A 12,512-nucleotide genomic window follows, 5' to 3' on the forward strand; every position below is an offset into this window, starting at 1 on the left:
ATAAAATAATGGCGTGATTAAGGAAATTTATGCACTTACGAAAAACTGTTTGTATTATTTAAAATTGGATATTGACTTTTACCCCTGGCATCCGAAGTCCCCGACTGATATTAATTCACGCTCCTGCAGTATTATCCAACGGTTGTATGATACTGACGTAGTCAGGGCCAGGTCAGTCATTGATTATTAAATTTTCTTAGTTATATACATAGTTTAAATATGTATGTATTTACAGAACAATCATAATAAATTTGTCCTGTTTTTAATTTTATCGTATAGGTACCAATTATTATCACCATTATGGTGAGTTCACTATGAAAAGGGATGAAACATATATGTATGTATGCATATTGGATTATATCTTGACTAAACCGGTTTGAACAATCTTTGCCTAAGGAAAAAAATCATTGTGACAAAATCAATATTTTTTAGTGTTGTTTAAAAAAATATATATGTATGTAAGCAAAATCTACATCTGAACCGATTTGATCTAAATCTAATCGAAACAGACTTAGCAAAAATTTAGGATACAGTTTATGAAATATATTCGTGATCTGAGGTATATTGTGGCTTTTGTGGAACTATAACAAAATATGGAATAAAAATATGTATATTGGGATTACATATAAATCTGAACTGAACTGAACCAAATTAGGCATACTTTGACACCGGCTAAATTTGGATGCATTATTTAACTTTCCGCTTCTATCAAATGTATATAGCGCTTTTTGTGTATGATTTATCTAAACTCGGATGTCAATATACATATATGGGCGCTGTATATAAATATGGACAAATTCTCACTATTTGCTGTAATGTTAGTCTTTAGACCGAAAATATGATTTGTGCCAAATTTTATGTCAATCGGACTACAAATGAGCTTCTTAGGAGTTTTAATCAACTTTTAATATACATTTCCCCTATGTGCGGCTATAGCCTTTGTTCACGTGTTTTAATATTATTTAAACAAAAATGTATATTTCTGAGAAAAAAAATTAAAAATGTTTTAAAAAACATTTAATTTAAAAATGTGCTTAAAACTATTTTTAAAAAATTAATTAAGAATTAAAAAAAAATATATTTTTATTATTATAATTTATTTATTAGCGTTAGACCTTTTTTAGTGGAAATATATAAAAATCACTAAAACACTCATATTTTGAAGCAAAATATGTAAAGAATTCAAAATTTAAACTTTGACCTAGAATAAACTGTGGAAGTTGGTACCTAAAATTTTTAGACAGATAAAGACTGCATCTACCTTCTGTTTTCAATGTTTTTTTAATAATATGTCAATTAGATAAACAATAATTGAAATTTATAATAATGGAAATCTCATATTTAAACCCCTTTTAATCGATTTTAAAATCGAACAATAAAAACTCATTCACAGCAAAATAATTCCATTGTAAATAACAGTTAATTATTTCGAGCTAAATTATCCGTTGGTTATTTCAATACTCAATGTAGGTTTATGGAAATATATATTTTACCCGACATCAACCACAACACCACAACCTTTTAATTACCCCATTCGTGTTTTGTTGTTGTTTCCTGTTGATTACCGTACAACAGTTTGTTGTAAAATTGCCTGGACAATAAAACATTCAGTTGTTCATTTAATGCTTATAATAATTAAACAACCACAAGCAAAGCGAAAAATTATTCCTTTTTTCTTTCATTTCGAACTGCAATATATTTTACCCTAAGGATACTGTGGTCGCCTGACCTCATCTAGTGGTCGAAACAATTTTCATTTAAACTGAAATTAATTATTTAGCGGCTAACCACAAATTAGCTGCTTTGAAAAAAAAAATTAAACTAAAATGGTGGTTATGGTATAAGAAGGACATTTAAGCCTTTCAAATATATTATTATATAAATATTTGAATAAAAAGTTACTGAATATCTTTCCAATTTATCAGCAATAAGAAGCAATTGCAACTACGAGGTCTTCTGTCTATAGAAGACCTCGATAGATGTCTTCTATATTTAGACGACCGCAAATGAGGTCTTCTGTATTTAGAAGGTCACGGTCTTCCGGGGTAATAGCAGGTCTTCTAAATTCTGACGGCCGATATTAGATCTTCTATATATAGAAGAACGCGATAGGAGGTCTTCTGTTAATAGAAAACAGCGATAGCAAGTTTTTTATCGATAGAAGACCGCGATAGGTCCTCTATTATTGGAAGACAGCGATAGGAGTTCCTCTATCTATGAAGATCGCGATAGAAGGTCTTTTATATTTAGAAGGCCGACAGCAGGTCCTTTATCATTAAAAGACAGCGATAGGAGGTCTTCTATCTATAGAAGACAGCGATAGGATGGCTTCTAATAATAGAAGACCGCGGTAGGTCATCTATCTACAAAAGACCGCGATAAGAGGGCTTCTATTAATATAAGACGACTATAAGAGTTCCTCTATCTATGGAATACCGCGATATGAGGTATTCTATATTTAGAAGGCCTACAGGGAGTATTCATCATTGGAAAACCGCGATAGGAGGTCTTCTACTAATAGAATACCACGATAGGAGTTCCTCTATATATAGAAGGCCGCGATTACAGATCTTCTTTCTATATAAGACTTCGATAGGAGGTCTTCTATTTATGGAAGAACGCGATAGGATATCTTCTATAGGTAGAAGACCTCTTATCGCAGTCTTCTATAGCTAGAAGACTCCTGTCGCGGTCTTCTATAGATAGAAGACCTCCTACCGAGGTCTTATATAGATAGAAGACCTCCTATCGCAGTCTTCTATAGATAGAAGACCTTCTATCGCGGTCTTCTATAGATAAAATACCTCCTATTGCGGTCTTATATAGATAGAAGACCTCCTATCTCGGCTTTGTATACATAGAAGATCTCCTATCGCGGTCTTCTATAGATAGAAGACCTCCTATCGCAGTCTTTTATAGTTAGAATACTCTTATCGCGGTCTTTTATAGTTAGAAGGCCTTCTATCGATAGATAAAGGAACTCCTACTGCGGTCTTCTATAGATAGAAGACTTCCTAACTCGGCTTTGTATAGATAGAAGATATCGCAGTCTTCTATAGATAGAAGACCTCCTACCGAGGTCTTATATAGGCAGAAGACCTCCTATCGCAGTCTTCTATAGATAGAAGACCTCCTATCGCAGTCTTCTATAGATAGAGGACCTTCTACCGCGGTCTTCTATAGATAAAATACCTCCTATTGCGGTCTTCTATAGATAGAAGATCTCCTATCGCGGTCTTCTATAGATAGAAGACTCCTGTCGCTGTCTTCTATAGTTAGATGTCCTTCTATCGTGGTCTTCTATAGATATAAGACCTCCTACCGAGGTCTTATATATGTAGATAGAAGACCTCCTATCGTAGTCTTCTATAGATAGAAGACCTCCTATCGCAGTCTTCTATAGATAGAGGACCTTCTATCGCTGTCTTCTATAGATAGAAGATCTCCTATAGCGGTCTTCTATAGATAGAAGATCTCCTATCGCAGTCTTCTATAGATAGAAGACGTTCTATCGCGGTCTTCTATAGATAAAATAGCTCCTATTGCTAGAAGACCTCCTATCTCGGCTTTGCATAGATAAAAGACCTCCTATCGCAGTCTTCTATAGATAGAAGACCTCCTATCGCAGTCTTCTATAGATAGAAGACCTCCTATCGCAGTCTTCTATAGATAGGAAACCTCCTATCGCGGTCTTCTATAGATAGAAGACCTCCTATCGCAGTCTTCTATAGGTAGAAGACCTCCTATCGCGGTCTTCTATAGATAGAAGACCTCCTATCGCAGTCTTCTATAGGTAAAAGACCTCCTATCGCGGTCTTCTATAGATAGAAGACCTCCTATCGCAGTCTTCTATAGGTAGAAGACCTCCTATCGCGGTCTTCTATAGATAGAAGACCTCTTATCGCAGTCTTCTATAGATAAAAGACCTATCGCGGTCTTCTATAGTTAGAAGGCCTTCTATCGATAGATAAAGGAACTCCTATTGCGGTCTTCTATAGATAGAAGACCTCCTATCTCGGCTTTGTATAGATAGAAGATCTCCTATCTCAGTCCTCTATAGATAGAAGACCTCCTATCGCGGCCATCTATAGATAAAATACCTCCTGTTGCGGTCTTCTGTAGATAGAAGACCTCCTAGCTCGGCTTTGTATAGATAGAGTACCTCCTATCGCGGTCTTCTATAGATAGAAGACCTCCTATCGCGGTCTTTTATAGATAGAAGACCTCCTATCGCAGTCTTCTATAGATAGAAGACCTTCTATAGCGGTCTTCTATAGATAGAAGACCTCCTATCTCGGCTTTGTATAGATAGAAGATCTCCTATTGCAATCTTCTTCTTATCGCGGTCTTCTTTAGATACAAGACCTCCTATCGCAGTCTTCTATAGATAGAAGATCTTCTATCGCGGTCTTCTATAGATAAAATACCTCCTTTTGCGGTCTTCTATATATAGAAGACCTCCTATCTCGGCTTTGTATAGATAGAAGATCTCCTATCGCGGTCTTCTATAGATACAAGACCTCCTATCGCGGTCTTCTATAGATACAAGACCTCCTATCGCAGTCTTCTATAGATAGAAGACCTCCTATCGCAGTCTTCTATAGGTAGAAGACCTCCTATCGCGGTCTTCTATAGATAGAAGACCTCCTATCGCAGTCTTCTATAGATAAAAGACCTATCGCGGTCTTCTATAGTTAGAAGGCCTTCTATCGATAGATAAAGGAACTCCTATTGCGGTTTTCTATAGATAGAAGACCTCCTATCTCGGCTTTGTATAGATAGTAGATCTCCTATCTCAGTCCTCTATAGATAGAAGACCTCCTATCGCGGCCATCTATAGATAAAATACCTCCTGTTGCGGTCTTCTGTAGATAGAAGACCTCCTAGCTCGGCTTTGTATCGATAGAATACCTCCTATCGCGGTCTTCTATAGATAGAAGACCTCCTATCGCAGTCTTCTATAGTTAGAAGACCTCCTATCGCGGTCTTTTATAGATAGAAGACCTCCAATCGCAGTCTTCTATAGATAGAAGACCTTCTATCGCGGTCTTCTATAGATAGAAGACCTCCTATCTCGGCTTTGTATAGATAGAAGATCTCCTATTGCAATCTTCTTCTTATCGCGGTCTTCTTTAGATACAAGACCTCCTATCGCAGTCTTCTATAGATAGAAGACCTTCTATCGCGGTCTTCTATAGATAAAATACCTCCTATTGCGGTCTTCTATATATAGAAGACCTCCTATCTCGGCTTTGTATAGATAGAAGATCTCCTATCGCGGTCTTCTATAGATACAAGACCTCCTATCGCAGTCTTCTATAGATAGAAGACCTTCTATCGCGGTCTTCTATAGATAAAATACCTCCTATTGCGGTCTTCTATATATAGAAGACCTCCTATCTCGGCTTTGTATAGATAGAAGACCTTCTATCGCGGTGTTCTATACGTAGACGACCTGTTATCGCGGCTTTGTATAGATAAAAGATCTCCTATCGCAGTCTTCTATAGATAGAAGACCTCTTATCGCGGTCTTCTATAGATAAAAGGCCTTTTCTATAGATAGAAGATCTCCTATTGCGGTCTTCTATGTATAGAAGACCTCCTATCTCGGCTTTCTATAGATAGAAGATATCCTATCGCGGTCTTCTATAGATAGAAGATCTCCTATCGCAGTCTTCTATAGATAGAAGACCTTCTATCGCGGTCTGCTATAGATAGAAGACCTGTTATCGCGGCTTTGTATAGATAGAAGATCTCCTATCGCGGTATTTTATAGATAGAATATCTCCTATCGCAGTCTTCTATAGATAGAAGACCGCTTATCACGGTCCTCTATAGATAAAAGGCCTTTTCTATAGATAGAAGATCTCCTATTGCGGCCTTCTATAGATGGAAAACTTCCTATTGTGGTCTTCTATAGTTTGAAGACCTCCTATCGCGGTCTTCTATAGTTACAAGGCCCCCTAGCGCGGTCTTCTATAGATAAAATACCCTTCTATTGCGATCTTTTATAGATAGAGGACCTCCTATCGCGGCCTTGTTTAGATAGAAGATCTGCTATCGCGGTCTTCTATAGATAGAAAAACTCATATCACGGTCTTCTTTTGATGGAAGACCTTCTATCGCGATCTTCTATAGGAGAAGACCTTCTATCGCGGTCCATTAAAAGAAGAAGATCTCCTATCGCAGTCTTCTATAGATAGAAGACATCTTATCGTGGTCTTCTTCAGATAAAAGGCCTCCTATCGCGGTCTTCTATAGATAGAAGACCTCCTATCACGGTCTTCCATAGATAGAAGACATTCTATCGTGGTCTTCTATACGTAGAAGACCTCCTATAGGAGTCTTCTATCGATGGAAGACCTTCTATCGCGGTGCTCTATACATAGGAGACCTTCTATCGCGGTGTTCTGTACGTAGACGACCTCCTATCGCGGTATTCTATAGATAAAAGACCTCCTATCGCGGTTTTCTATGTATGGTTTCGTTTTATGAAATACCTCCTAACGGATTCCTATCGCGGTCTTCTGTAGATAGAAGATCTCCTATCTCGGTGCTCTATAGATAGAAGACCTCATTTTGCGCTCTTCTACAGTTAGAAGACCTCCTATCACGATCGTCTATAAATAGAAGACCTCCTATCGCCGTCATCTATAGATAGAAGATATCCTATTGCGGTCTTCTTCCATCAATAAAATACCGGGATAGGAGGTCGTAGACCGCGATATCTATCTACACAAGACCGCTATAGGAGGTATTCTGTGTGTAGAGAAATACGATCGGAGATCTTCCATCGTCCTTTAGAACGATAGGAAGTCTTTTATTTATAGAAATACCAGCTGAGGTTATTCCACCTATAGACTTCTGATAGGTGGTCTTCTATTGCTAGAAGACCAACAGAAGTTCTTTTATCTATAGAAGACTGATATGAAGTCTTCTATGTCTACAAGAACGACAGCAAGTCTTCTATCTAGAAGGTCTGCTGTTTACAGGAGGCCGATTTGAGGTCTTCAGTATTGAGAAGGCCTCTTGGCAGTCATTTATCTATGAAAGTTCGATTGGAGGTCTTCGTTCTATCTATTAAATATTGATAGGAACCCTATTATTTATAGAAGACCAATGGGACTTCTTCTATATACAGAAGACCGATAGGATATCTTCCATATCTTGAAGGACGATATGAGGTCTTTTATCTATAGAAGACCGATAGGAGGTCTTCTATCTATAGACGAACGATAGGAGCTCTTCTACTTAAAGAAGACTTCGGAAGGCCTATAGAATATCTTCTACCTCTAGAAGAACAAATAAAGATCTTCCATCTACACAAGATCGATAGGAGGTTTTCTATAGTAAGGGGGTTTTGTATCTCTAGAAACCCACCTATAGAAGGCATCTATATTCTATCTATTTAAGACTTACATGAGGTCTTCTATTAATAGAAGAACGATAGCAAGTCTTCTATTTTCGGAAGACCGAAAGGAGATCTTCTATTTTCAGAGGACGAATGAGAAGCCTTCTATCTAAGAAGTCCGATATGACATATATATGTTTGTTATGTTCTAACATAAAAAATATGTTTTACCCAAACATATCAAATTGAGATATGTTACAAAATGTTGCAAACATATATTTGTTTGCAACCAGTCCCAAACATATATTTGTTTGGATCCAAACATATTTCTAACATAAATTTTTCTGCGTGTAGAAGATCAACAGGAGGTCTACTATTAATTCAAGTCTGAAAGAAGGTCTGACGTCTATATAAGACCAATATGAGGTCTTCTATCTATTAAAGACCGGAAGAAAGTCTTCTATCTCCTCCATCAGAGAATCGTTCTGATAAGATGACTTCTTTTTCATTTAACGTAAAAATATAAAACTCTTCTTTTACAACCACTGTCCCTCCGCATTATCAGCATCATCATCAACTTCAGCAACAGCTTTAAAATAAATTACGGAAGCGAAAATTTGCACAGCTATGCAAATTAGCAAATAATCATAATGGAAGATTGTTACAAATAATGATTTCAATTAAGGATGTTGTTTTAATATATCCGGGCAACGGGATGAAAATAAAGAAAACTGAAAAAAAAACTGCAACAACAAAAAGTTCATTTAAATGAATAGCTAAGCTTTTTTTTGTTGAAACATTTTTCACATTATTTTTTTGTGTTTGATTTCTATTCAAAGTTGGTGTTTGTTGCGTTTCTCTACTTTGCTTTTTATTTCTGATGATTGTCTTTTTGTTGTGTGCCTGTGTGTGTGTAGAGGGAGGTTTTTTGTTTTTGTTTAAATTTCTCATTTTAATTAAGGCCAGTGCGCCATCTCAGTGTCAGTGTCAGGGTCACTGTCATTGCCACTGGCCCACCGAGTAAATCCATTGTAAATCCCTTAATTGTGACAAACTTACTTCGGTCGGCAATGCCACCAGGTCTTGGGCTGAGCTAACGAAACGATTGTATTGTTCATTGGCCATGGCTAGGCGTCCGGTTTCATAGCAGAATAGGGCAAAATTTAAATGTATCAAAGGATTTCGGGACTGTGATCCAGCACCAGCATCCACACTGCCACTACTGCCATCATGTCCAGCAACAGCAGCATTCTCGCCCACATTCGCTGCACTGCCAGCTGTTGGTTTCCATGAGCGACCCAAAGATATGCTGCTGGCACGTTCAAATGCGGTGTAGGCATTATCAAAATCCTCCAGCTTACGTAGACATACTACGGCAACAGCAGCATAAATGTGAGGTAAATGCGCAAGCGGTAAGGGGGTATAGGAGGAGAACGAGAAAAAAAGAAACAAAATAGAAAAGTTAAAACACAAAGATTAAGAAGCATAGAAAACAATACCATATTGTGTTGTTAATAAGATAGTCATAATATGGCAAATACACACACACACGCACACACCAACACACATAGCCAGGCAACAATGCACCCACCCACCTACATACATATCGAGACTGTGTACTTTTATTCTTAATGAAAATCCTTTTTATAAAGTAGCTAAGGAGAAAATGACAACAACAAATAAGATGGTCGTATCAAACAATAGACTGCGGGGATTTTGCTGATCCTACATTTAAGGGCATGCGGCATGGGGCGCATTATGTAAAGTTTATGACTTACTGTGTAAAAAAAATCTGAAAATAGGGTAAAACGCTGCGCTTATAATGGGAACAGGCATATTGTACTACTAGGGAGATCGGGAATATATAAAGCGATGGAGAAAAGTTTTTCGTAAGATTTTCTACCAACAGAGGTCTTTTATCTATAGAAGACCTATAGAGGTCCTACATGAGGTCGTCTATCTACAGAAAATCGATAGGTGGATTTTTGTAAAATAATACCGATAGTAGGTTTTCTATTTAAAGAATCGGTCTTCGGTAGGTCTTTTATCTATAACAGACCGGTAGGAGGTCTCCTATCCATAAAGGACCGAGGTCTTCGATGTCTAGAAGACCGATAGGAAGTCCTTTATCTTTAAAAGACCGAGGGCCTCTGTCTCTAGAATACCGATAGCAGGTCTTCTAACTATAAATGACCGAAAGGAGGTATTCTATCTATAGAAGACCGATAGGAGGTCTTCTAGCTATGGAAGACCGGTAGGAGGTCTTCTAGCTATAGAAGACCTTTAGGAGGTCTTCTAAATATATAAGACCGTTAGGGGGTCTTCTATCTATATACGACCGTTAGGAGGTCTTTTATCTATAGAAGGCCAATAGGAGGTCTTCTATCTATAAAAGACCGATAGGAGGTATTCTATATATAGAAGACCGGTAGGAGGTATTCTATATATAGAAGACCGGTAGGAGGTCTTCTAGCTATAGAAAACCGCTAGGAGGTCTTTTAGCTATAGAAGACCGGTGGGAGGTCTTCTAGCTATGGATGACCGGTAGGAGGTCTTCTAGCTATAGAAGATCGATAGGAGGTATTCTAGCTATAGAAGACCGATAGGAGGTATTCTAGCTATGGAAGACCGGTAGGAAGTCTTCTAGCTATAAAAGACCGATAGGAAGTCTTCTAGCTATAAAAGACCGGTAGGAGGTCTTTTATCTATAGAAGACCGAAAGGAGGTCTTCTATCTATAAAACACCGATAGGAGGTATTCTATATATAGAAGACCGGTAGGAGGTCTTCTATCTATAGAAGACCGATAGGAGGTCTTCTATCTATAAAAGACCGATAGGAGGTATTCTATATATAGAAGACCGGTAGGAGGTATTCTATATATAGAAGACCGGTAGGAGGTCTTCTAGCTATAGAAAACCGCTAGGAGGTCTTTTAGCTATAGAAGACCGGTGGGAGGTCTTCTAACTATGGAAGACCGGTAGGAGGTCTTCTAGCTATAGAAGATCGGTAGGAGGTCTTCTATCTATAGAAGACCGATAGGAGGTCTTCTATCTATAGAAGACCTATAGGAGGTCTTCTATCTATAGAAGACCGATAGGAGGTCTTCTATCTATAGAAGACCGATAGGAGGTCTTCTATCTATAGAAGACCGATAGGAGGTCTTCTATCTATAGAAGACCGATAGGAGGTCTTCTATCTATAGAAGACCGATAGGAGGTCTTCTATCTATAGAAGTCCGATAGGAGGTCTTCTATCTATAGAAGACCGATAGGAGGTCTTCTATCTATAGAAGACCGATAGGAGGTCTTCTATCTATAGAAGACCGATAGGAGGTCTTCTATCTATAGAAGACCGATAGGAGGTCTTCTATCTATAGAAGACCGATAGGAGGTCTTCTATCTATAGAAGACCGATAGGAGGTCTTCTATCTATAGAAGACCGATAGGAGGTCTTCTATCTATAGAAGACCGATAGGAGGTCTTCTATCTATAGAAGACCGATAGGAGGTCTTCTATCTATAGAAGACCGATAGGAGGTCTTCTATCTATAGAGGACCGATAGGAGGTCTTCTATCTATAGAAGACCGATAGGAGGTCTTTTATCTATAGAAGACCGATAGGAGGTCTTCTATCTATAGAAGACCGATAGGAGGTCTTCTATCTATAGAAGACCTATAGGAGGTCTTCTATCTATAGAAGACCGATAGGAGGTCTTCTATCTATAGAAGACCGATAGGAGGTCTTCTATCTATAGAAGACCGATAGGAGGTCTTCTATCTATAGAAGACCGATAGGAGGTCTTCTATCTATAGAAGTCCGATAGGAGGTCTTCTATCTATAGAAGTCCGATAGGAGGTCTTCTATCTATAGAAGTCTGATAGGAGGTCTCCTATCTATAGAAGACCGGTAGGAGGTCTTCTAGGTACTGAAGACCGGTATAGGTCTATCTATAGAAGACCGATAGGAGATCTTCTCTCTATAGACGACCGATAGGAGGCCTTCTCTCTATAGAAGACCGATAGGAGGTCTTCTATTTATAGAAGACCGATAGGAGGTCTTCTATTTATAGAAGGCCGATAGGAGGTCTTCTCTCTATAGAAGACCGACTGGAGGTTTCTCTCTATAGAAGACCGATAGGAGGTCTTCTGTTTGTAGAAGACCGATACTAGGTTTTCTATCTACAGAAGACCGATATGAGGAGGTCTTCTATCTCTAGAAGGCCGAGAAGGTCGATAGGAAGTCTCCTAGCTCTGAAATTCCGAAGTATCCTATCTACTGAATTGAAAGTCGATGTCGCCTATCTATAGAAGACAGGTACGAGGTCTCTTATCTTCGGAAGATCGAAAGGTGTTCTCCCATCTTCGGAGACCGATATGAAGTCTCCTACCTATAAAGGATCGAGGTCTTATATCTCTAGAAGACCGATAGGGGGGATTCAATCTATCTATCTATAGAAGACCGATAAAAGGTCTCCGAAATCCGATACGAGACTTTTTCTACATGGAGGACTTATGGGATTTTTTCTTTCTACATATATAAAGAGGTCTTCTATCTATAGAAGACCGGTAGAAGGTCGATATGAAAGTCGATCTTTGGAAGGCCTATATAAGGTCTCCTTTCTTTGAATGAAGACCCATGGAAGGTCTTCTATCGCTCTATCTATCGCTAGGAGGTCTTCTATCTCTAAACTACTAATAGGATCTTTCTTGTTTGTTATTTCTCTCAAACTTAAATCAAGTTAGGAGATGGACTATATCGGAAAACTGTTTCTAATATCGCCCTCGAAAAAGTATTTTTATTTAAGTGCAGTTTAAGGTCTGTTCGAGGATTGTTTGATCATTATCCTACCTGACATGACCCAAATGTATAAAAATCCTATGTTAACCAAATTAAATGCCTGTTTGCACACAATAACCACAGAAAGGATTGCCTCCTAAAATTTGTTCCAGTTCCATTACTTCCTGTACCATCTCCGCAAAATTTCAATTTTTTGCGCTTTAATCCAATTTAAGGTTACTTTAATTGTGGGTATTCGTTGTGATGTTGACTCCAACACTATTATTGTTTTTAGCTAGTGTAAGCCAATACTTCCTGAGATATGGGCCCCCCGAAATGTCCCATAAACCTTTGGTACTAATTTTTTCAGTTATCTTTGTGGTC

The 12,512-nt window shown here is 38.1% G+C and overlaps 2 protein-coding genes across 3 annotated transcripts in view; one reads left to right on the plus strand and one right to left on the minus strand.

Annotated features, from left to right (window-relative positions):
- LOC141405572 (uncharacterized) overlaps window positions 1-12,512 on the plus strand; it is a 396,796-nt gene that overhangs the window by 159,487 nt on the left and 224,797 nt on the right. The gene's annotated exons all lie outside the window — the stretch shown is intronic.
- The window catches only part of BBS4 (Bardet-Biedl syndrome 4), a 132,375-nt gene that overhangs the window by 48,630 nt on the left and 71,233 nt on the right, over window positions 1-12,512 (minus strand). The window contains exon 9 of the mRNA XM_073990071.1: window positions 8,411-8,721. Coding sequence (XP_073846172.1) covers window positions 8,411-8,721 — 311 coding nt within the window. The remainder of the gene's footprint in view (window positions 1-8,410; window positions 8,722-12,512) is intronic.

Source organism: Musca autumnalis, unplaced genomic scaffold (assembly GCF_047663935.1).
Source record: "Musca autumnalis isolate F117 unplaced genomic scaffold, ASM4766393v1 scaffold_5, whole genome shotgun sequence".
Lineage (NCBI taxonomy): Eukaryota > Metazoa > Arthropoda > Insecta > Diptera > Muscidae > Musca > Musca autumnalis.